We start from the raw sequence: 22,631 nt of genomic DNA, 5'->3' as shown, positions 1-22,631 counted from the left end.
TCAGTTATTTGGTACTTGATGTATCTCCTTCTGGAGCCTGAAAGATGTTCCAAGCTTATGGGAGTCACTTAGGATGAAAGAATTTGCTAAATGACAAAATGTAAATTTAACACAGCTTGGTTTGTGACATTCAGAAACTAGCAGACTGGCTCAGAAGAATGATGTTCGCTCTGCATAAAAGCACTTGATCTTAGTCTGTAATGCTCAGCACAAGTTAGCAGACCTAAAAAAGCAGTATATTTAAGCGGAGACACAATATGTACCTTGGATATTGCCACTAAAACAATAATATTACTGAGCATAGAATTTGAACCAAAAAATTAATTAACGAAAAAAGCAGTAAAACAAGCCGTGGATGAAGGATTTACCTTTTATACTTCACACATGCCATGAAATTGTTGGTTATCACAGAAGCTTTTTAGTCTTTGTGTTTCTTTTATTTATAAAAACAAAGAGGTATAGGTACTTAGCTCAGTTTCTGGTTAGATGTCATGATGAGTGGAAGCATGAGCAGCATTCAGGGAAGTTCTTGTAAAAAAAACCCATCAGTTTCATGTTTTGCTGTCCTCCTGCAGTGTGATATTGGCGCTGAACTCCAGAGCACACTCATGTCAGACGAAACAGGAGGCTTACTGAGGGAACTTTAACCGAGCATCACGTTTAGCTGGTGGAGCAGGGAGCTAAAACTCAGGGATATGTCTGGAAGAGGTAAGCAAGCCACACCAGCTGCCGCTGCTGGCTTTTATTCAACATGTAAAGTATTTTTGTTGAATCACAATTAAATAAAAACAGACAATTCTGCATTTTTGTTTTGCTCAGAAAGCTAAAATCGATCTGTATTCTAACGAGCTGTTAGAGATGACTGGGCTTTTTTTGCTTGTTGGTTTTTATTATGAAACAATGGAAACAAACTTGGAAACAGCAAGCCAGTGAATTTAATCCTGCCTTAAAAGAGAGAATACCGATTATTGATCAACTTTTCTTAGCACATTACAAAGTCGAATTACACAGATATACAGAAAGACTTGATATTTTTAAAATAATTTTTGTGTAATCTCTTTACATGCTAAATAGAGTCGATAATATGCCCTTAACACACAATTTGTTCTCATGAAAACAATTCCAGTTGTTTCAAGGACAAACTGAACTCTTCCTGCTTAGAGGGGGGAAATAAGCTTTAACATAATTTCTTGTTATTTATGTTTTTTGGTCAAGCATATTACATTGTGTTTGAAAATCATTAACGGTAATTTACTTTGTTTTATACATTCATTACATAAATGTAGCTGGTATTGTTTGAATTTTTAGTGCTATTATTACTTTAGGTATGAGCATATATATATATATATATATATATATATATATATATATATATATATATATATATATATATATAAAAATTTTTCTTTTTTTTTTTTTTTAAGTTAATCTGAGTTTCAACTTACTTTTACTTAGTAATCTGTGATCACATGTTTACCTGATATGATGGTGGAGCAAATTTCTTGGCAGTTTTCAAAATGTGAAAGATAGGTACACTGTAAAAAAATTAAATCTAAGTCAATGTTTCTTAAAATAAGTAAATATTTTCTGCAATTAAGCAGGTAAGTGAGACACTATGTCAATGGAACAAGACAATTTACATTTAAAGTAAGAAAAAAACAACAACAGTCTCTTATTCCAAGTGCATAATGTCAAATTATCTTATTTTAAGGGTAAAAATGCTCATTCCATTGGCAGAATACATTTATTTTAAGAAATTTTTACTCATTTTCAGAATCGTTAAAGACTATCTATCTATCTATCTATCTATGTCATTGGTGAATCCATGTTTGTGCGCGTGCTGTGCGCTTGGACCCCCCGGCTGCGCTCTGCTTTAATATCCTGCAGGTTGATGAAGCTTGGCAGCCTGTTTCTTCTTTTTTTTTCATCCTTTTTTTGGCCACACTCGGCTGGCAGCGTTAATAGAGGCTGCCCTCCTTCGTCCGGCCGCCGTTTGATGTGGAAATGAAAGCTGGGGGACTCAGAGGGTTAAATTAAAAGCGCTGCTGTTGTTCTGGACGCTGAGCAGGAACTGCTGGAGCTGGACTCTCCTTTTCTGTCGCGGCGCATGAAGAGCGCACCACCACTGCTGCTGCTGCTGGTTGTAGTTCAGAGGGAGCAAAACCGTGAACTAGAGTCCCCATTCTGCATTTATGTATTAAACACGTTGACTGCTGTCAGCTTTCGCGCAAAATTTCTGTGACTTCTTTGTCCTTATTTCAACGGTTCAAACGGCATAATGACACCTATTATTCCAGTTGACTTATTCTTATTTCAGTTTGAATTACTTGAATAACCTTTGTTGATCTTTGCAAAGAAATGTACCTTTGTTTTAACTCCTGCGAAGCACTATGCCCTACGCTTAATTTAATTAAAGGTGCTTAAGTGTTTGACTAAACCTGAGCTTTATATTTTTTAACAGTGCTGAAACTCAGTGGCACATAAATAAGAAATGGGTACTAAACCAACAGGGATTATCCACAGTAAGCAGATCAAATATTTAAATAATCAGAAAGAATCTTCTTTGCTTTCTAAAGTACAACCTAAAATTAAATATCTTTTTCAATAAATGTCAAGTTGAAAAAAGAATTAAATAAATAATATGAATTATAAATTCAGGTTTTGTTAAGTTATTGCATTGTGTTTAATTATATTATACATATGGTTTGTTTTACAAAATTTTTGCAAATAATAATATAATAAAAACTTATTATTTTTAGGCATCATAAATAGAATAGAATAGAATAAATTATCAGGGATATTTGAATTATCACAGCAGTCAACCATTTAGCAAAATTAAAAATCTACAAGTAAAGTTTGTGTTTAAACAGCATCAATGGATCCAACAATACATTTTCGGCATCAACCTTTTCTATGGCAAGAAACGTAAAATAAATAAATAACTTAACAAATTGCAAACACCACAGAAGAAAGAAAATATGTATAAAAAATAAGGGCAAATAAAAAAAAACGCCAAGAATATATGACATCTACAATAAAAGCAGCAGTTTATTATTATCTTAAGGTGGAATTAAACCGTTAAACGGGTGGCAAGAGGTCAAAAAGTTTCTGTTGAGTTTCTAACTAAATTTAAAGTCCTGTTCCAAATCCGTTGTTTTTACGGAAAAAAACTGGCAGCTGTGGTTGCCAGAATAATCCCGTAGAAAATACAACAAAACTGTTAACAACATTACGGAACAACTTGTACATTTTACTGGGATTTAATGTACAATAAATAATGACTAAATGTACATTTTGCAGTTATTCAGTGTACAATAAGCAGTTTTAGGACGTGAAATTTACAAGTTGTTTCGTAATGTTGTTTACATTTGTACTGTATTTTTAACGGGGTTATTCTGGCAACCACAGCTGCCAGTTTTTTTCGGTAAAAACAACATTTCTTTTTAAAGATGTTTACATTTGTACTGTATTTTTAACAAAATCATTCTGGAAAAACAACAGTAAGTATATATATATATATATATATATATATATATATATATATATATATATATATTTTACAGTCTTACTATCTACATTGCTTCAAATTACTTCTAAATGAAAAGTCAAGCTGTAACAAACCACTCATCAGACAATATACAATTCACAATAACGCAAATTTATTGTTGAAAAAATAATGAGAAAGATCATTAAAGTGTGTTTGTGTGTGTGTGGTCGCACTTCTGTTTGTGAGAGAGAGGGATTGTGAGTGAATAAATGTGAACCTTGTTAATATAGAGCCACGAAAAAAGGTGATATAGGTGTTCATCGGCTCCATCACTTTGAAGTAACACCTAGGGGAATAGAGAAGAGAAACAAACACAATAATCTCCATTAGTTTAATTAGCAAAGTCAATATAATCAAAGATAACAGTAGCACTAGCACACACACCTTTTTAAACAGCTCGCCATTCATGGAGAGCTTGTGAATCATGGTAAAGGCTTGATTAACATGCAACTGCATTGCTTCTGGAAGAACATCTAGAGAAACATATGGGTGTTCACTGTCGCGGTCACTTGAACAACTAATGGAATAGAGAAGAGAAAGAAATACATAATCTCCATTAGTTTCATTAGTAAAGTCAGTCAATAATCAAGGACAACAGTAGCATTAGCACACGTACACTGAACACGTGGGAATTATGTACAGTACATCCTGAAAGTATTCACACTCCTCAATGTTTCACAATTTGTTGTATTGCAGTCATCTCCTTCAGTCAAATAAGTTAATTTTTTTCTCCTTGATCTAGACTCAGTGATCCATAATGACAGCAAGAGTGTTATAACATAGGGTGTGAATACTTATGCCCATGTGGATATTTCAGTTTTTTTAATGATTTGCCAAAACTTCAACAATTCTGTATTTTGCTGTCATTATGGGGCACGGATTCTAGATCAGGGAGAAAAAAATGAACTTATTTGACTGAAGGACATGACTGCAATGCAACAAATGCTGAAACATTGAGAGGGGTGTGAATACTCTCTGGATGCATTGAACATAATTCCCACGTGTTCATTCATAGTTTTGATGCCTTCAACGAGAATCTACAATGGAAATAGACATGGTAATAAAGGAAACATTGATTGAGAAGGTGTGTCCAAACTTTTGGCCTGTACTGTACCTTTTCAAACAGCTCGCCATTCATGGTTGAAAAGGTCATGAACCAAGTTACAGAAGCTTAGATTAACATGCAACTGCATTGCTTCTAGAAGAACATCTAGAGAAACATATGGGTGTTCACTATTGCGGTCACTTGAAGGAACATCTAATGGAAGAGAGAAGAGAAAGAAATACATAACCTCCATTAGTTTCATTAGTAAAGTCAGTCAATAATCAAGGACAGCAGTAGCATTAGCACTAGCACACATACCTTTTTAAATAGCTCGCCATTCATGGTCTGAGAGGTCCTGAATCAAAGTAAGGACTCTTGGATTCACATGGAGCCGTTTTGTTTTTGTTTGTTCCACTTTCGTCCCCTTCTCCGGATTAATAGAGAAGAAACATCTAGGTTAACAGAAGAGAGAAGAAACACATATACCACTATAAATGATACAACCATCTCAACCAGTCAAATCAGTACAAAGGAAAAGACAAAAAAGGTGAGAATACGGGTTGCAGTTTTCCATTACTTAAAGTTTAACTGGTAGGCGGGGAGCTAAGCGGCCAACCGTGAACCCCCCACATAATCCAACTTTTTTTATTTATTAATTTTTTTAAAGGTCTCATCATGCTTAACATGAATCAGAATGTTAACATTGAACATTTTGCACTACATGTTTCAGGTAGTCAGTGTATTTTCCAAACATTGCAAATTGCATTGCACCTTCCCCTAGCTCATGGAGAGTCATGTTCCTGTAATGCGTTTCCATTGCATTTTCAATGTATGGAAATACATTGACTACTTGAAACATGTAGTGCAACCCAAAATGTTCAGTGTTAACATTCTGATTCATGCTCAGTATGATCAGACTTTTAAAAGAAAGTTGGTTCCTTTGAATTATGGGAGGGTGCACCTTAAGGCCTATAGACATTAGACACTACACTCTGCCTATTGACATATCAATGTCTTTTTTTTCCCTCTTGATGCCAGACACCTTTGGTATAATGTATAGATTCCTCAGTTAAAGGACAACTTCGGTCAATTTCAACAAGAGCTCTATTGCTCAAGCTACTTGAGACTTGCCAGGGCTGAAGACGTGAGAAATTTTGGTCTAAATCCTATAGGTTTCCTTGAACAGAGAATTAGCACTGACAGCTAACCCATGGGGACATAACTTTAAATTGTGAATTTAACGCTCCAAATGTCAACGCCAAAGCTATGCAACACCAGCCGACACAATACAACACGACACTGTAATGTGTATGACTAGAAATGCTTAAAAAGTGGTTAAAACAGTGTGTTTGTGCAAGCAGCCATATACAAAATTTAAACAAATGATATGATAAAACACAGTGTAAAGTTCTGCCCCCATGGGTTAGCTATCAGAGCTAATTCTCTGTTCAAATAAACCTATACAAGTTGGACCAAACTTTTTCGCGTCTTCAGTACTGGCAAGTCTCGAGTAGCTTGAGCAATAGAGCTCTTGTTGAAATGGACCGAAGTTGTCCTTTGAGCAGAACATGTCATTTTGCCCATGAAATGAAATCGTTTTTGCTAAAAAATACTCAGGCAATTAGTTTAACAAGGTGTCAACATTATTTGATACATGTTATTTGATACATTGTATTTCAGTTAGCAATGCTACAGAGCAGTTATCTTGACTAAGATGGTGGTGGCGATGGGGTAAAGAAACTTGGTTATCATGCCAGTAGCCACAGAAGTCAGGGGTTGAAGCTAGCCCCTAGCAAGGCACTTAACCCCATGTTGCTAAATAGAATAGAAATAAATAGAACAAAACAATTGTAAAAAATAAAATAACATACCTCTGAAGAAATTCCGGGGTCGATGCAACCGTGGATGGGTAATGAATGTTAAAGCAGTAATAGCTGCCAAACATCATGCACAAGGCCGAGATGAAAGAAGAGATGTTCTTGTTCACGATGACTTGATCCATACTCAGCATCCGTCTCGAGGAATAGCAGGACTGCCCTATTTAAAAAAAAAAAACAGCAGCAATTTAGGGAACATTTCAACATGTCAGTAACTCGTAGCTCAAGTGTAAAACCAAGTGTGTGTACTATATGTATGCGAATGAAAAAAAAAAACTCATCTAAAAAAAACTGAAACAAATAAGAGATAGAGGTCAGTGTGTGAATGAGAGAGCACGTGTTCAGTCTTAGGAAGGCAGGTGTGTGTGTGTGTTCATGTGAATGTGTGAGTGAGTGTGTGAGAGAATGAGTGGGGGTATTTGAAATTAACAGCGGAGACAAAAACAATTACAGATGCTGCATGAACATAATTTAAATTAGAAATTAAGAAATTTGGGATATATTTGTGAGTGAGGTTAACTTACCACATACAACAATCGTGGGAGTCAAGGGAACTCTGTTGATGTCCACTTCTCTAGCCAGGCAAGTGTCCTCCACATAATGGAACATCACAACCCTACAATGCAACACAGAACCCTTTAACGTGTGCAATGTTCTCCCGCAAAAATGACAATGAATCATGTCGTGGGGAGCTTGAAACAGGCAAAATAGCTATTAGCTGCTAGAAGCCACTAGCAATGTGAAGTTCGCCTATCAGCCATTGAAATCTATAAAAACGCGCCGTTTTGTTTCACAAAATTGTCTTTTGACTTAACCTGATGCTAGAACCAGAGACATTACTTACTCAAACTTGGTGTCTGTTAAGTGCAACTGCAAGAGAGCCGAACACGCACGTGTACCAACCTAGCTAGTAGCCACTCTGTGGGACGTTGACGCTGATACGCAAATACAGCCTGTGAATGGGCGGAGCTAACATTTGAACCAAAATAATTTGATATTCTCCTGCAAAGAACAAATTATTTGTAAAATAAACTATCCTACATAGCAGGAATAAACAGAAAATAGAATTGTTTACTTACCAATGATTGGTTTCATGAAAAATTCCAATATATGTAGAGCAGAGAATCGATTCAATAAGTCCTCTTCCAGATGGCCATGGTTTGATTCAGCTGCGTTTTCCATTCAAATATCATCATGGATAGGCATCCCGTGTTAACTAGACCTACATAAAGCTTCACTTTCCTAATTTATTCTTAAAAAAAAAAGTATTGTCTTTTAAACACATTAACAGTTTTATTTGGTTTAGAGTTTTACGAAATGGTAAACAAAATTAGGTTAGGGATCTGTCGAAGCGCAGCCCAAAGACCCCTTATGATGAGTACCATTAATGGACTCAGTGCTCCCTGCCTGTGGGATTCCAGAGGCAGCTGATTGGTAATGGCAGTCCAAGCGACAAGCGGCTCGGGCGGTTGCCGAGGCAAAAACTCGTTTTATGAAATGTGCCAAAGAGGCTACTGACTTTTTTTTTAACAGGGCAATGATGTAATTTTAACTGTATGACTTCTTTTTGGCATTACAGTTAATTTGTGTTTACATTACATTAATTTGCTAATTATACAAAAAATTCTGATCTATTCAACATATTCTTACTGTAAAATGAACAGTTTTATTTGGTTAGGAGTTTTACAGTTTATCATTGTAAATTACACAATGCTTCATTGTTTTTGCATCTACAGTTTTTTTATGTCATGATTTTACAGGAATTCACTGTTAATTCTACGGATATTATTTACAGTGTAGGAATAACAAAATAATCCTTTTAACTCCCCTCCCTATCATCTGCAGGACACTTATTTGTTTCATATGTACTATAATTTCTAAATCTCTGACATTAATGACATTATAAGATTAAGAAGTTTCTTAGAGTTGATTCAATAGAAAATATTCCAAAAACCTGACATGTTTTCTTCCTAATTTCCAATGAAAAGTTTGACACAATCTTGATGCTTCAGCGGCTTAAAATAAGATCAAATCTGATGTTCAGTTTTTGAATTAATAATGATAAAAGCTGAGTTTTATTTTTCATTTTTTTCGAAGAAGAAAAAGTACTTTTTTAATACTAAATCTTTCAAAACTGAATGGTGTATCAAAATGACCGGAGGTTATGAAAACACTGGCTCTTCTTTAGAAAAAACTTGCATGTAAATGATCAGTTTTTAACAAGTCACAGGATGTGTTTTAAAATATTATGTGGAGCTGCAGTGAAGTTATTTATTTGCTTAATAGGGCAGGGTCATGGTTGCTCATGATTAAATCAGCAGAAATAAGTTTGAGCTTGTTTGTGGCTTGGGTTCTCTAAAGTTCCATGACATTTATTAGTGTTCATCCCCCCTCCTCCCCCAGGCCATGGGGGTCTTAACCAACTAGGTGGAATGTTTGTTAATGGTCGCCCGCTTCCGGAGGTTATCCGGCAACGCATCGTGGACATGGCACACCAGGGGGTTCGACCCTGCGACATATCTCGGCAGCTCCGGGTCAGCCACGGCTGCGTCAGCAAGATCCTGGGACGGTGAGTGTAACCATGGACCACCAACTCAACTTCCCTTGTCTATGATCTTTGTCCTGCTTACTATCAGAGATGTTTAGGTGATCTTTTCATTTACCCAATAACAATCTCTGTCAGGTATTATGAGACAGGAAGCATCAAACCAGGGGTAATTGGTGGCTCCAAGCCTAAGGTGGCCACCCCAAAGGTTGTGGAGAAGATTGCAGAGTACAAGAGACAGAATCCCACCATGTTTGCCTGGGAAATCAGAGATCGACTGCTGGCAGAAGGGGTGTGTGACAGCGACACGGTGCCCAGTGTGAGCTCCATTAATAGGTGAAAAACTTAATCAGGAAGCCTTCACTCTCTTATACGCTCCCTTCACCAAGTCTTAATAAAATATCAGCAGTGGGTCAGTAATATCTGTATTGCAAGCATTAACGGGTTAAATTGTGTCTTTTTTTGTTTGCAGAATAATTCGAACTAAAGTCCAACAGCCCTTTAATCTCCCTCTGGATGGGAATGGTCTGAGTCCAGGACATACCTTAAGTAAGCCTCAAATAGTTATAAAAACACATAAACAATAAAGGTCATAAATCCTCTGCTTAATCCTGTAATACGAAGGGACACTGATATATAAGGGTTAAGAATCTTATTAATCCATAAGATTAAGGTCATGACTTTATGGCATTAAGATCACTAAGAAAACGGCATGGCTTGTGCCCTCTGACTTAAACCTGTGGGTTTCCCTCTCTCTTATATCCAGTTCCGAGCTCTGCTGTCACCCCACCAGAGTCCCCTCAGTCAGACTCTTTGGGCTCCACCTACTCCATTAACGGCTTGTTAGGAATCCCCCCACCAAACACCGACGGCAAGAGGAGCCATGATGACAGTAAGGATTGGATTAAATTATAACTAGGCTAATCTGGAAAGCACAGTTTACACCTAAAACAACAAAGATCTGAAAAATGAGCCTATATAAAAAAAACAAAAAAAAACATAGGATTTGTCTCCAGAGGTCTCCATATGTATGCTCAGAAATGTCTAACATTAAAATATGCACTTAAACTTCAGATCAAACATAATGGAAGCATCATATATATTTCTAATCCTTTACTAGAGTACATGGTTGACAGAATGTTTTCTAAGGTCCGGGGCAGAAAGTTAATGAGGGCGTGTTTGGTTTTCTTAAGTGAATCTGTTAAATCGTTTTGTTTTCTGTTTTTACTACACCTTGCAGAGTTAACTATTGTGAATTTTTTTTAAAGGGCTGCTTCTGTTTTTTATTTTTATTTTTATTTAGGGTCCTAGTGAACAAGTTGTGAGCAGTTATTATTTTACCTTTAGTATATTACCTTTTTTGCATCTTTGTTTTGCATTACTACTCATATAATTAAGCCTATTCTGCCTTTCCTCTGTTTCAGCACTATGGTGGTATATAGAAGGTATCGGGTTTCTTTTACACCTGCTCTAGCTGTTCAGGAAGTAGCAGTTATTTATTGGGTTTACAGTAAAGGCCTCTATCAAAATATTGAGATATAAGAATGAGACATGAGTTCACGTGTATGACCAAAGGAACAAAACTAAAGGCTCATTATTAATCACAAGTCCTAGATATTTATTTAATGGATCATAGCTTTTTAGGTCTGGGTCATTATAATCACTATAGGTAGGTTTAATATTCTGCATAAGAACATGTTTGCTTTAAATTTTAAAAGTTAAGCAGGTGTTCATTCAAGATTCTGTCTTGTAGTTCTGTATTAACAAAATAAATAAAAATGCTAAATAGCAAAATAACTATGGTGGTAATAATCTATATCCTATAGATATATATGCATTATGGTGTGTTTTAATACCAGGTTATCATACATAAACAACATCAAGTGTCCGTTAAATAAGCCGTCGTTCAAACCATATGTGTTCATAAGGTGGGACAACAAAATTAAATCTAATTCTGTTCTTTATTGTTATGTTTTGTAATAAATTCTACAATAAATAACTGATTTAGTTTACACTGCTTGACAAAACAAACCTTGAAATCCTCTTCCTTTAATAAACCATGTTAAAGCTGTAAATTTCTATAATAACAATGTGAAATCAAATTGTTAAAAAGTTTGTTACTAATATTTAAAACAATTTTAATAAGAGACAGAAAACAACTGGTTCCTCTTTAAAAAGAGTAAAAATGACTGTTTATACAGTACAGCTGTTTTTTAAGAGTACCAATAACCACAATGTGGATATAACATTTGATAGATTAAGTTACATACTTCAGCAACTACAAGGGTATGACTTTTTCTAAACCTCATCAGCACAGCATAGTTGAGCTGAGAAGTTTTAACCAATATAGCAGAAAAACAGAGTTTAACCTTTACTCAAGCCCCACCCTCTCTATTGATCATCTATAATTCTCCTCCCACTTCAACTCAAAGTTATGCAAAATCAGTTATTTATGAGAAAAGAAGATTTTGACTTTTGAAAGAATTCTGTTATATTTCAATCTTCAAACATTTTAAGAAACGTATCATTTGCTTTAAAACCACAATCTAAGGTAAAGTCAGCTTAAAGAAAAGTGGTTCACAACTAAAGCCTTGCGGAACACCACACGTTGTGTTTGCTGTTTTAAAAACAAACAGAGATTAGTCTCATTATGTTCACAAATTAATTTACCAAAAAACAAAAACAAAGAACATAGTATAACAAAATTATAATACATTTTTTATCCCCCTTCTCCTTCCTCCTCTGATCCAGGTGACCAGGATAGCTGTCGGCACAGCGTGGACTCCCAGGGCAGTGCAGGCGTCCCAAGAAAACAGATGAGAGTTGAACACTTCTCCACAGCTGCACAACATCTGGACTGTGGGTTTGATCGTCACCACTACCCACCGGATTCCTTTAGCTCCACCTCGGTCAACAAAGCAGAACAGGTAGAACTGAAGATTAACTCTAAAAAGATGTGTGCTTGTTTTTCTTTATTATTATTATACACATTATAGAGCAATTGTCACGCAGTAGAAATCCTGTCTCTGATATTTCCTCATGCTCACTTTGCATTTTAAATAAGCTGCATTTAGGCCAATATCTAATCCTGTCTGTCATTTGTAGACTTTGTACCCACTGTCGCTCATCAATGGAAACCTAGATGAGGCCAAGACCAGCCTCTCAACAAGCAGCTCTGTCATTGGACGGAATCTGTCAGCACACCCAAGCTACACTGTAGTAACTGGTGAGGTTCCTGACGTTACATAACATCTCTGACCCACATTGAGAGAACAAACAAGCACATCTTTTACGCTAACATTTCCCCCTCATCTTCACCTTTTTCCTTATTTCAGCATATTTCTTTTTACCCCCTGCATTATTTTTCTCACATTCAATATTTGTTTCCATTTCTCTCACTCACCCGCTGCACGCCGGCTCTCACAGAGCCAATCCAGACCCTGCCGCTCTGTCTAAAGCAGGAAATGTCCCCTGAAGTTACCAGTACGAGCCCGTCACCAAACATGGCGGCGTCCACCCTGGCGTATGTGGAGCTGCAGGCGCTGCAGAAACCTGTTTCTGTTGGCAGCAGCTGCAATGGCAACAACAGCAGCAGCTCCAACCCTTATTCCAATGCTTTCAACTCATTTTCCCATCATGCACCAATGTATGGACAGTTCAGCAGTCAGTCTATCATCTCAGGTAATCCACCCATCCATCTCATTTTTTATTTGCAATCATAATACGGGGTTTTCTGGGGGGAAATGTGTGTGTTTGAGGGCTTTGAGGGCAAGAAAAATAAATGCCCAAAATATAATCTGGATGATGTATCAGTCTATCTCTTGTTTTAAGTGCTGTACATAATCAGCTATAGAAAAGCTCATTAGCATGATGGATGCAGGTAAAACAAGATTCGGTGTATAAACCTCAATTGATCATGTTTCTGACCAAAACAGTCTAAGGTAATTCTAAACAGATATGTTTTGACCTTGCTAGTTTGTTTCAGAAAAGCCGAGTATTAGATATAAATGCTGCTCTCCATTTTTGGTTCTGGTTCTGGGTAAACTTCAGTTAGAAAGCCGAAGTGGTGTCGGCGACTGACACACAGTCTAGTACATTACTGATAACTGAGCCAGTTATCTCTGCAGTATTGCTTTCTCATTTTAAACAGTTTGTCACTCCAAAAATAACAACATTCCTTTCGGGTTTTTTTCGTGGATTTTTTGATGTGCCACGGGTCATTGTTTTCCTGCTTTACTTAGCTTACTTATCCCCACTACCAACCCGGTGTTTTATTATAGTCTTTCTAAAACACTATAATAGAATACAAAGCTTCCAAAAGTCCCGATTCTGTTTGTCTTCAAAAAAAATTTCCCATAACTTTTGGGATTTTAAATAGACTTTTGTACTCTTAGTCAGAGGAGGGTTTGGCCTTCATACTCACAGGTAGATGCTATTTTTACACAGTTCCTACTATTTAAGCTGAGGTAATGAGGTCTACAGTGCTTTATATGTATCTGTGCTGTAGGATTAACTTTGGTAGGTCAGTGAGTCTTGAAAAGGTTCACCACTCTTTCTGTTTTCAGTGTTTATGGATTATGGTTCTCACTGCAATTAATTGAGGTGACAAAACTTTATAAATTATTGTTTAACCTTTTTCAGACTGACAGTGGCCAGTGTATTGATTTATCACCTAAATGGACTTTCTTTTTGGTCGTAATGTTTTGCTAGTCCTCCATGTGATGTGATCAAATTTCCAAGTCCAATGATTTTTTTTTTTTTTTTGTTCTTCATGTCAAGCTGTTACAATGGAAATTATAATTATTGTAGAAATTGCTAATCCAACATTTGGAAACTGCTATTGAAGTTTTCCAAGTATTTATGGGTTATGTTAAACTCGGTTGATGATTGGAAATATTTAAGTCTGAAAAAACATTAAAAAAAAAACTAAAACTAAAAAAACACCTCTACTAATACCTGAGTAAAAGTCATTTGGTAAGCTGGAAAATAGAGTTTTCCAGAAAATTATGAGTTCTTAGGATTGGCTGATTGGTTTCCGGACAGAGACTTAAAGCACAGGTCATAAATAGAGTGAAGCTCAGAGGTGTAGTAATGGCAGCTCATAAACCTTAATATTTTCCTTTTTTTTATCCGTTTGAAAGAATATTCCCTTTGCGTTTAGGATCATTGTTCAGTTAACACACCAAATAATTTTCAAGCTTCCATCTTTAGTACAAACATTAAGTGTTTCAGTTAGACTTTCCTTGATGTGACCAAATTGTCTGAAAGAATATGTTTGAGAAATCTTGTAAAACTGGAAGGTATCCCTAATTTATTGTATGAGCAAGACGATTTTGGGTTTGAATCTTGACCTTCCTGCAGATTTATTTTATTTATGCTGTTTTTCTTTCAAAGCTAATCTAGCTCCCTTTGCATAAAAAAAAACATGCAAGATAGTATGATGGCTTTTTCTTAACCGCCCGTGGAATTTGTGCCTAATTGTGTTGTGCACCCTTCACTGTGATCTGATTAATTTTGTTGTGAATGAAAAAAGTGAAACTGACCTTTTTAATATACAGGTGCTGGTCATAAAATTAGAATATCATGAAAAAGTAGATTGATTTCAGTTATTCCATTTAAAAAGTGAAACTTGTATATTATATTCATACATTACATACAAACTCATATATTTCAGATGTTTATTTCATCAAATTCATCATATCAGAAAATTAGAATATTACTGAAGACCAATAAAAACAAAGGATTTATAGAAATGTTGGCCAACTGAAAAGTATGAACATGAAAAGTATGAGCATGTACAGCACTCAGTATTTAGTTGGGCCTCCTTTGGCCTGTATTACTGCAGCAATGCGGCGTGGCATGGAGTCGATCAGTCTGTGGCACTGCTCAGGTGTTATGATAGCCCAGGTTGCTCTAATAGTGGCTTTTAGCTCTTCTGAATTGTTGGGTCTGGTGTATTGCATCTTCTTCTTCACAATACCCCATAGATTTTCTATGGGGTTAAGGTCAGGAGAGTTTGCTGGCCAATTAAGAACAGGGATACCATGGTCCTTCAACCAGGTACTGGTAGCTTTGGCACTGTGTGCAGGTGCCAAGTCCTGTTGGAAAATGAAATCTGCATCTCCAAAAGTTGGTCAGCTGCAGGAAGCATGAAGTGCTCTAAAACTTCCTGGTATGTGGCTGCGTTGACCCTGGACCTCAGAAAACACAATGGACCAACACCAGCAGATGACATGGCACCCCAAACCATCACTGACTGTGGAAACTTTACACTGGACTTCAAGCAACGTGGATGAAGTGCCTCTCTTCTTTTCCTCCAGACTCTGGGACCTTGATTTCCAAAGGAAATGCAAAATTTACTTTCATCAGAGAACATGACTTTGGACCACTCACCAGCAGTCCAGTCCTGTTTCTCTTTAGACGCTTCTGACGCTGTCTGTGGTTCAAGAGTGGCTTGACACAAGGAATGCGACAGCAGAAACCCATGTCTTTCATACGTCTGTGTGTGGTGGTTCTTGAAGCACTCACTCCAGCTGCAGTCCACTCTTTGTGAATCTCCCCCACATTTTTGAATGGGTTTTGTTTCACAATCCTCTCCAGGGTGCGGTTATCTCTCTTGCTTGTACACTTTTTTCGACCACATCTTTTCCTTCCCTTCGCCTCTCTATTAATGTGCTTGGACACTGAGCTCTGTGAACAGCCAGCCTCTTTAGCGATGACCTTTTGTGTCTTGCCCTCCTTGTGCAAGGTGTCGATGGTCGTCTTTTGGACAACTGTCAAGTCAGCAGTCTTCCCCATGATTGTGTAGCCTATAGAACTAGACTGAAAGACCATTTAAAGGCTTTTGCAGGTGGTTTGAGTTAATTAGCTGATTAGAGTGTGGCACCAGGGGCCATCAATTTTGAACCTTTTCACAATATTCTAATTTTCTGATATGATGAATTTGAGATTTTCATTTGTTGTCATTTGTAATCATCAAAATTAAACAAAATAAACATCTGAAATATATGAGTTTGTATGTAATGTATGAATATAATATACAAGTTTCACTTTTTAAATGGAATTACTGAAATCAATCTACTTTTTCATGATATTCTAATTTTATGACCAGCACCTGTATAAATCTGATCAAGTTTACAAACCTACATTCTGTGATGTAATAATTTTTTTCTCGTCGTTCTTTTTCAGAGGTGGGTAGAGAACTCAAATAGGAGTAGAATTATTTCAGTTTTTATGTTAAAGAAAAAAGTAGTTATCGACAAAATTATTCAGACTGCAATGGTATAATCATAACGTCTCTTTTATTGTTTAGAAATGATGCAGTCAGACTGACTTTATGTACAAGTTGTGCTATTTTGAAGGCAAAAATACTTACCATTTGTTATCAAAAGATTATAAAGAATTTTTTTCCAAATCCATCCTCTATCTGTTCTCCAAATAGCTCAAGTTACTCACAGTGGACAGAGTAGCAAGACATTTTTCTCTAGCGATAATACTAGTCAAAGAATAGTTGGATGTGTAGTAAACCAAAATTACTACTAGAAGTACATTTCCAAAATGATTAAAATAATTACGTAACTGTAACTAGTTACTACCCAGCTCTGTCGTTCTGTATTTCATAACTGCAATACTTTAGTAACACTGGCAAAAAACATCCAAACAACATGATTATGCCACCACCGTGCTTGACAGCTGTAGAGTGCTCCAAGGCTGTTAGCATCATATTTCTGTCTAAAGAAGTAACTACTTGTCTCATTGTCTGTGTGATGTTAAATATTTGCTCAGTCTGCATGAACATCTACACATTTTTGGAGATGCTAGATGTTCCTTCTCCATGTCAATATTGGTATATAACAAATTTCACTTCTTTACAGCAGTTTCCAGTTTAGAATGGCTTTGGGGTTTCATTTGTTATTCTTTCATATGGTAGGGACGGCCTGTGTTTTCTTCCTGATAAAAATGTTACAATTTGATGTTGCTTGGAGATATCTCTAAAAGACTATCCCAAGTTTTGCTAATCTTAAGCTATCGTTTTTAGGTCTTAAATAAGTTCCAAATAGTTTTCATAGTGTTCCTTTGCAGTCTTGGAAACAAATGTATTATTACTTTATTATTTGATAATTTTCTAGGGTTGAAAAAATATAAATTGGGGAGAAATTTTTCTTAACACTTTAAAAAAGAGATTATTTTTGTTGTTATATTTGTTTTGTTTTTTTAGATGGAAGGATTTGTACATCCATCATTGTCCCAAATTTTATCACTATCATTTTGCATTACTAACAGAAAGCAGATAACTAAAAAAGCAGAGGCCCATTTTTATTGTCTTAACCAAACATCAGAAGCCAGCAGGGGGAAAATAAAACTGGTTTAACACTAAAATGTCCAACATTTCATGAAAACGGAAACATCTACAGCAAAATATTTTCACCATCGATCCAATGGGTACTTTTAATCATGATCACTTATAACAATGTATTAAACTGGCCCGACCTAGTTATTATACTGTTCTCATTGCATGGCATCATTTATATTCATTTTTAAAATATATTTTTCAAATTATTCAAATTTTGTAGTTTAGGTATTTCACCATGGGGAAAAAGTTAAAATATAATATACAAATAAATAAATGAATGATATGATTATCATGACAAGGAGCGAATGTAAACCAGGTGGTGCCAGCATTAAATGGATTGCAGGAGGTTTTAAAAAGTTATTTCCAAAGTGAATTGAAATGTTTCCTTTTTTGTTTGTGTGCGTTTTCAGGGCGGGACATGGTGAGCTCCACCCTGCCAGGCTACCCACCCCACATCCCCTCTCCGGCCCAGACAGGTTACTCCTCCTCAGCTATCACAGGAATGGTCGCAGGTAAGGTACACAGCCTGAGGAGGGCATTTAACATAAAAGGGAACAAATGAGTCACACAGGTAGAAAGGACTAGAAGTAGTTCAGGAAGAGGAGAAAATGAGGGAGCGTTGGATGGAGGTTTGTAGATTAACAGGAGTCAGGCTGAGTTAATCAGTAGCCTTTGCCAGTGTGGTGATCTGTGCACATGTGCGCGCGGGTGCACACAGGCCTGGGGGGTACAGAGAACAGGCTGGGGGGTTCCGCCCTGCTGCTCACACCCCCCATCCAGACACTTCTGACCACATATCGCCATGGGAACCAGGGGGCCCAGCAGGGAGATGCAAGCAAGGGTGGGTGGGAAGAGATGTGAAGTCTGGATCCAAATGAAGAGTAGGAGGTCTTTGTTGTATGTATGTGTGCGTGTTCACATGTGTGTGTGTGTCTGTGTGTGATGTGCCTTTATATTTGAAGTCTGCCCTCCGAAGCGCGAAATGAGAGGGTCTGATTTATTATTTTTCTGGTGGGCTCACAGTGAGGAAGCGTTGATACACAATTACTGAGTGAAGGAGGAGGGGGTGAGGCAGGAGGAAGAGGAGAAGGAGGAGGTGGGGGACTCAAGGCTTCATTCCAACCAACATAATTACCAATTAGATATTGGAATGTTATAAAAAGAGAGAGAGAGAGTTAGTGTTAGTGAAGCTAAAGCAGGAAGTGCAGGACGAACAAAAGAGGAGGACGTTTCAGAGGGCAGAGGCTGAACGATGTGAGGGGCCGAGCACTGTAGAAAGAGGGCCCAGAGGCTGGGTGTATGCATGCACCGCTTAGCTGAGGGATTTTACCCTCAGCCATCCACCTGCACTGCAGATTAATGGTTTACATGCTGCACTAACTGCTGGTGAATTATGAGCTAAGCTCCAGCAGTTGCTGGCACGCAGACACATTCTGCAAAGCATGTCCCTTCCTCGCCCTTTAATAACATCACTTCATGAATTTTATCTGTAAGATGTGTCTCCTGACATTTTTTTTCATTATTTTTTAGCAGGTGCAGACTACCCAGGTCAGTCCTACAGCCATTCGCCCTACACCTCCTACAGCGAAGCATGGAGGTTCACAAACTCCAGTATATTGGGTGAGTAGAAGTGTTGCAAGATATCTTGTTAGGCATTTTTTATTAATAAGTTAAAAAGTCACCTCCTCTATGAAAGACAAAGTCTTCAGGTAATGGAACTATTTTCCCACTAATCTAGAGAAATTCATGATTTTCCATACATTTAAAAAGTGTCACTTCTACTGACCTTTTGATGTAAATACATTGGAGCATGATTTGAATTTAAACGAACAACTGTTATAAAGTTGGGTTCATGATGCTGTGGTCATATTAGGCTATTTTTGGTCTTTTAGTAAACCATCTGATCATCGAATATTAAGAATTTGAGCTACTTTTATGACACAACTTTATCTTTGTCCAGATGTCAAGTTTATATCCCTACATGACATCAAGAATGTCAAACAATTTCAATATTTGATCCAATGGAAGCAAATCGTAAAAAAACCACAGAAAGAAGCCAAATTTTCAATAATTACCAGTGAAATAGATGCTATCATAAGCCAAAGTCATACGTCTTGCAAAGTTTTTTAAATCTATCTATAGTTGGTACATTTGTTACAATATTGACAACATATTCTCATTATCAGTTCGTATGAAATCGTTCGAAGAGTTATGCACACTATTTTGTACGTTTTGGACGTTTTTCCTCAAAAAACCAGATCAGTGCGCATGCGCAGGCAGACAGACAAAAAAAGCAGATCCGCGGACGGACGTAAAAGTGGGAAAAACAGTGCAATAATCACTTATTCATGTCTCTAACTACGTTACTTGCTGTTTTATATCTTAGGGTTAGGGTTAGGGTCAGGGTTAGGGCTAATTGTATTTTAAATTCTATGTTCTTGAATGGTGCGTAAGATGCGCATGCGCATACGACGAAAAAAACGTCCAAAACGTATGAAATTACGGTGCATAACTTTTCGTACGATTTCATACGAACTCATAATGAGAATACACTGATATTGAGATGCTATAATGGGATTTTTATGTTACTCACCAACACAATGTGCTGCCTAATTATGAAGAGGAAGAAAAATTATGTTTTTTACAAAATGCTTTAAAAATAAAAAATCTGAAGCTTTAGAGGAACTGAATATAGGTGTTGTTCAGGTGGTTGAATCTGCTAACAACAACCACTACTCTTAAGCTCCACATATACATATATATATGTTACACATATTAGATAGCCTATATACAGATAAACAATGTGCTTGTCAGATGAAATCTAAACGTAAATTAAGGGCTATAAGCAAAACACCCTTAAGAGGGTAAAGCTGTTGTCCTGAACTACCTTTCCCCTTAGAGAAACATAAAAGTGGTGGCATCACTCTGTGAGGATGGTTTGCTTTATCCAAAGAAACTGGATAGAGCTTTTAATACAGACATTCTGGATAAAAATCTATTAATTTATTATGGGCTGTTTAAGACATACAGACAGAGCTACAATGGAGTACAAGGGTTTATATCAAAACATATTTATGTGTTTAAATGACCCAGTCAAAGCCCAGCCCTGAATACAACTGAGAAAACTCTTTACCTTTATCAGTTTGTGGTGGTAACAGGATCAAAACAGAAACAATGCAAGCGTTATTAAGCTTTTAAGGTAGAGTAAAGTTTCCTTATTTTGTCTAAAATGAGATGAAAATTAAAGAACAATCCTAGACAGAAGAACATAAAACAAACGCCTTAGAAAAAATTTCAGTAAAGTTTTTGCTTTACACTGACAACAGGTGCTTAATTTAAAGGATACAAGTATACAAGAGGATACAAGTATACAAGCTAGTTCACACTTAAACAACAGACAGTCCTTCTAGCAGACTTTCTACATCCATTAAAACACTTTTCCCTCTCCATCTTCCCGCACAGGCTCGCCCTACTATTACAGTTCGGCCTCCCGTACCGGCCCCCCCTCTGCAGCTGCCTATGACCACCTCTAGTCCCATACAGTGGCAGATTTAAGACATTTTGAACACGGACTGAAAAACATGTGCTGGCAGATGTAATGTCGGACCAAGGCATGGAAGTCAAAACTGGAAGTTTTGCTGGAGAAAATTTATTTTTTCTCACATCCTTTTATGGTCCACAACTTTTTATTGCATTTATTCATCATGACTAATGCTAACATACAGGGTGACTGATTCATGTTTACACACCTTTTCTGGGCCTGTTTTCTGTTTGATTGTGTATTCCTTTCTGTTGAAATCTCTTTAAAGCTGTTTTTTGCCAAAGACTTTTCTTTTCTGGCACATGTACAACTCACCTCCACAGATCAAGCTTATTGCTTGGAGATATACAACATCTGTTAACCTAACTATGCTCTATTTGTTTACATTGTGGATGTGTTTTTTTCTTTTTCAAACTTGAAAAGTTAAAACTTGTAATAAGAAATTAATTCATAAAGTTTGGCTGTATCCCTGCATGGAACAGCAGTCTGAATCAGAAATGCCCACTTTTATGATGCACAGTGCCCATCATAGAAAATTCAAATATCTGTCCAGCAATGTGTACATAGTGTAAATGATTAATTACTTATGGGGAGATGATTTCACTATGAGAATTAATGATGATCTGCAAGGGAGGTCAACAAAAAGGCTGGAAATACATACATTGTTTTTGCTTTGAATGAATTTGAGTTTGTAGTCATGCCGATGTTCTGATGTTTGGTAAAAATGGTGACTATTTTTTCTTATACTGTTATTAATATTATTGCAGATGTAAATATGGAATTTCTAAAGAAATATTTTAATTAAAAGCATGACGAACTGCAGTTTACATGCCTTTTTTTTATCATTATTTAAAATGTTGCTGTTTCTTTGCAGCTTTTCAAAGGACGGGGTCAACGATCCAGAAAACCCACATCTGTCTCATTTATTTTTTCTTTTCTTTCCTTTTTTTTATTTTCTGCATCATGTAGTTTTATTTGCGCTCATTCTGTCCATCCCTGTTTGCAGCCTCATTATGGTAGCATGTTAACGAGTCCACGGTTCGACAGCGCCGCAGCCCACCTGGTGCCACCAGGAGGACGCAGGAGGTGCAAGGATGGACTCCTGCTACAGCGAGCCTCCACAAACTGCTAATTTAAGATCCAGAGCCTCTTATTTTTTACTAATCTAAAGTTTTATAGGTAACCGTTGTATGAGCACATTTGTTATTATTGTAGGAAGTAGGCCATTAGGTTTTAAGCACCTATTTAGCGTAAATAAAAGGTTAGACCACTCATTTCAGAGAAGTGAAGTTTCTCATTAACAATTACACTTGAAGTCACATTGGCTACACTGTAAAACAGTACTTTGTCAGCTGTTACATTTTAAAGATAAAAATGTGGTTATAATAAAAAAAAATCAGATTAATTTAGTAGAATATAATTTAGGTGTAGTTTTGAGGTAACTTCCTTAATTGTGTGTTTGTTCGGTCATTCAGGTTTGTCATTTAAGCTGTGACGTGCAGCAGCAGTGACATGAGTGGAGTTGTCCCTTTGTTTTTTTTGCAACAGTTAAGAACTAAAATTAAATTAATAAAGTAAAACTCCAATGCATTAACTGTCAAATTAAAATGTTCTTGCTCCCACAGAGAACAAAGCTCTTTGGGAATTCTAGTAACTTTATCAGCGGAACATTTTTGCATTTAGAAAACAAGAAACAGGAAGTTATGCTGCATTAGGCAGTAGC

At 36.7% G+C, this 22,631-nt stretch overlaps 1 protein-coding gene and 1 long non-coding RNA gene across 3 annotated transcripts; one reads left to right on the top strand and one right to left on the bottom strand.

The window, feature by feature from the left end:
- Window positions 1-3,718: 3,718 nt before the first annotated feature.
- On the bottom strand, window positions 3,719-7,146 carry LOC119781549. Its single transcript, XR_005280586.1, has 5 exons — window positions 6,994-7,146; window positions 4,911-5,044; window positions 4,662-4,805; window positions 3,932-4,064; window positions 3,719-3,833 (listed from the first exon to the last, which is right to left on the bottom strand). It is a non-coding gene; the product is annotated as an uncharacterized LOC119781549 (long non-coding RNA).
- A 1,135-nt stretch (window positions 7,147-8,281) lies between these two features.
- On the top strand, window positions 8,282-21,730 carry pax8 (paired box 8). 2 transcript variants are annotated; one of them, XM_038282009.1, is made up of 10 exons: window positions 8,282-9,038; window positions 9,153-9,350; window positions 9,487-9,563; window positions 9,781-9,906; window positions 11,766-11,941; window positions 12,120-12,240; window positions 12,441-12,695; window positions 17,778-17,879; window positions 18,898-18,987; window positions 20,830-21,730. In XM_038282009.1, exons 1-10 carry the CDS (start codon window positions 8,902-8,904, stop codon window positions 20,898-20,900), a joined length of 1,353 nt encoding a protein of 450 aa, XP_038137937.1. In that variant the 5' UTR covers window positions 8,282-8,901; the 3' UTR covers window positions 20,901-21,730. The 2 variants fall into 2 exon arrangements, with proteins under 2 accessions (XP_038137937.1, XP_038137938.1); XM_038282010.1 differs by lacking the exon at window positions 12,441-12,695 and having other exon boundaries at window positions 8,286-9,038.
- The last annotated feature ends 901 nt before the right edge of the window (window positions 21,731-22,631 follow it).

The sequence above is a fragment of the Cyprinodon tularosa genome, unplaced genomic scaffold, assembly GCF_016077235.1.
Source record: "Cyprinodon tularosa strain WSP-4 unplaced genomic scaffold, ASM1607723v1 ctg179, whole genome shotgun sequence".
Lineage (NCBI taxonomy): Eukaryota > Metazoa > Chordata > Actinopteri > Cyprinodontiformes > Cyprinodontidae > Cyprinodon > Cyprinodon tularosa.
The sequence above is the reverse complement of the archived record's forward strand: the minus strand, read 5'-3'. Positions and strand labels throughout refer to the sequence as shown.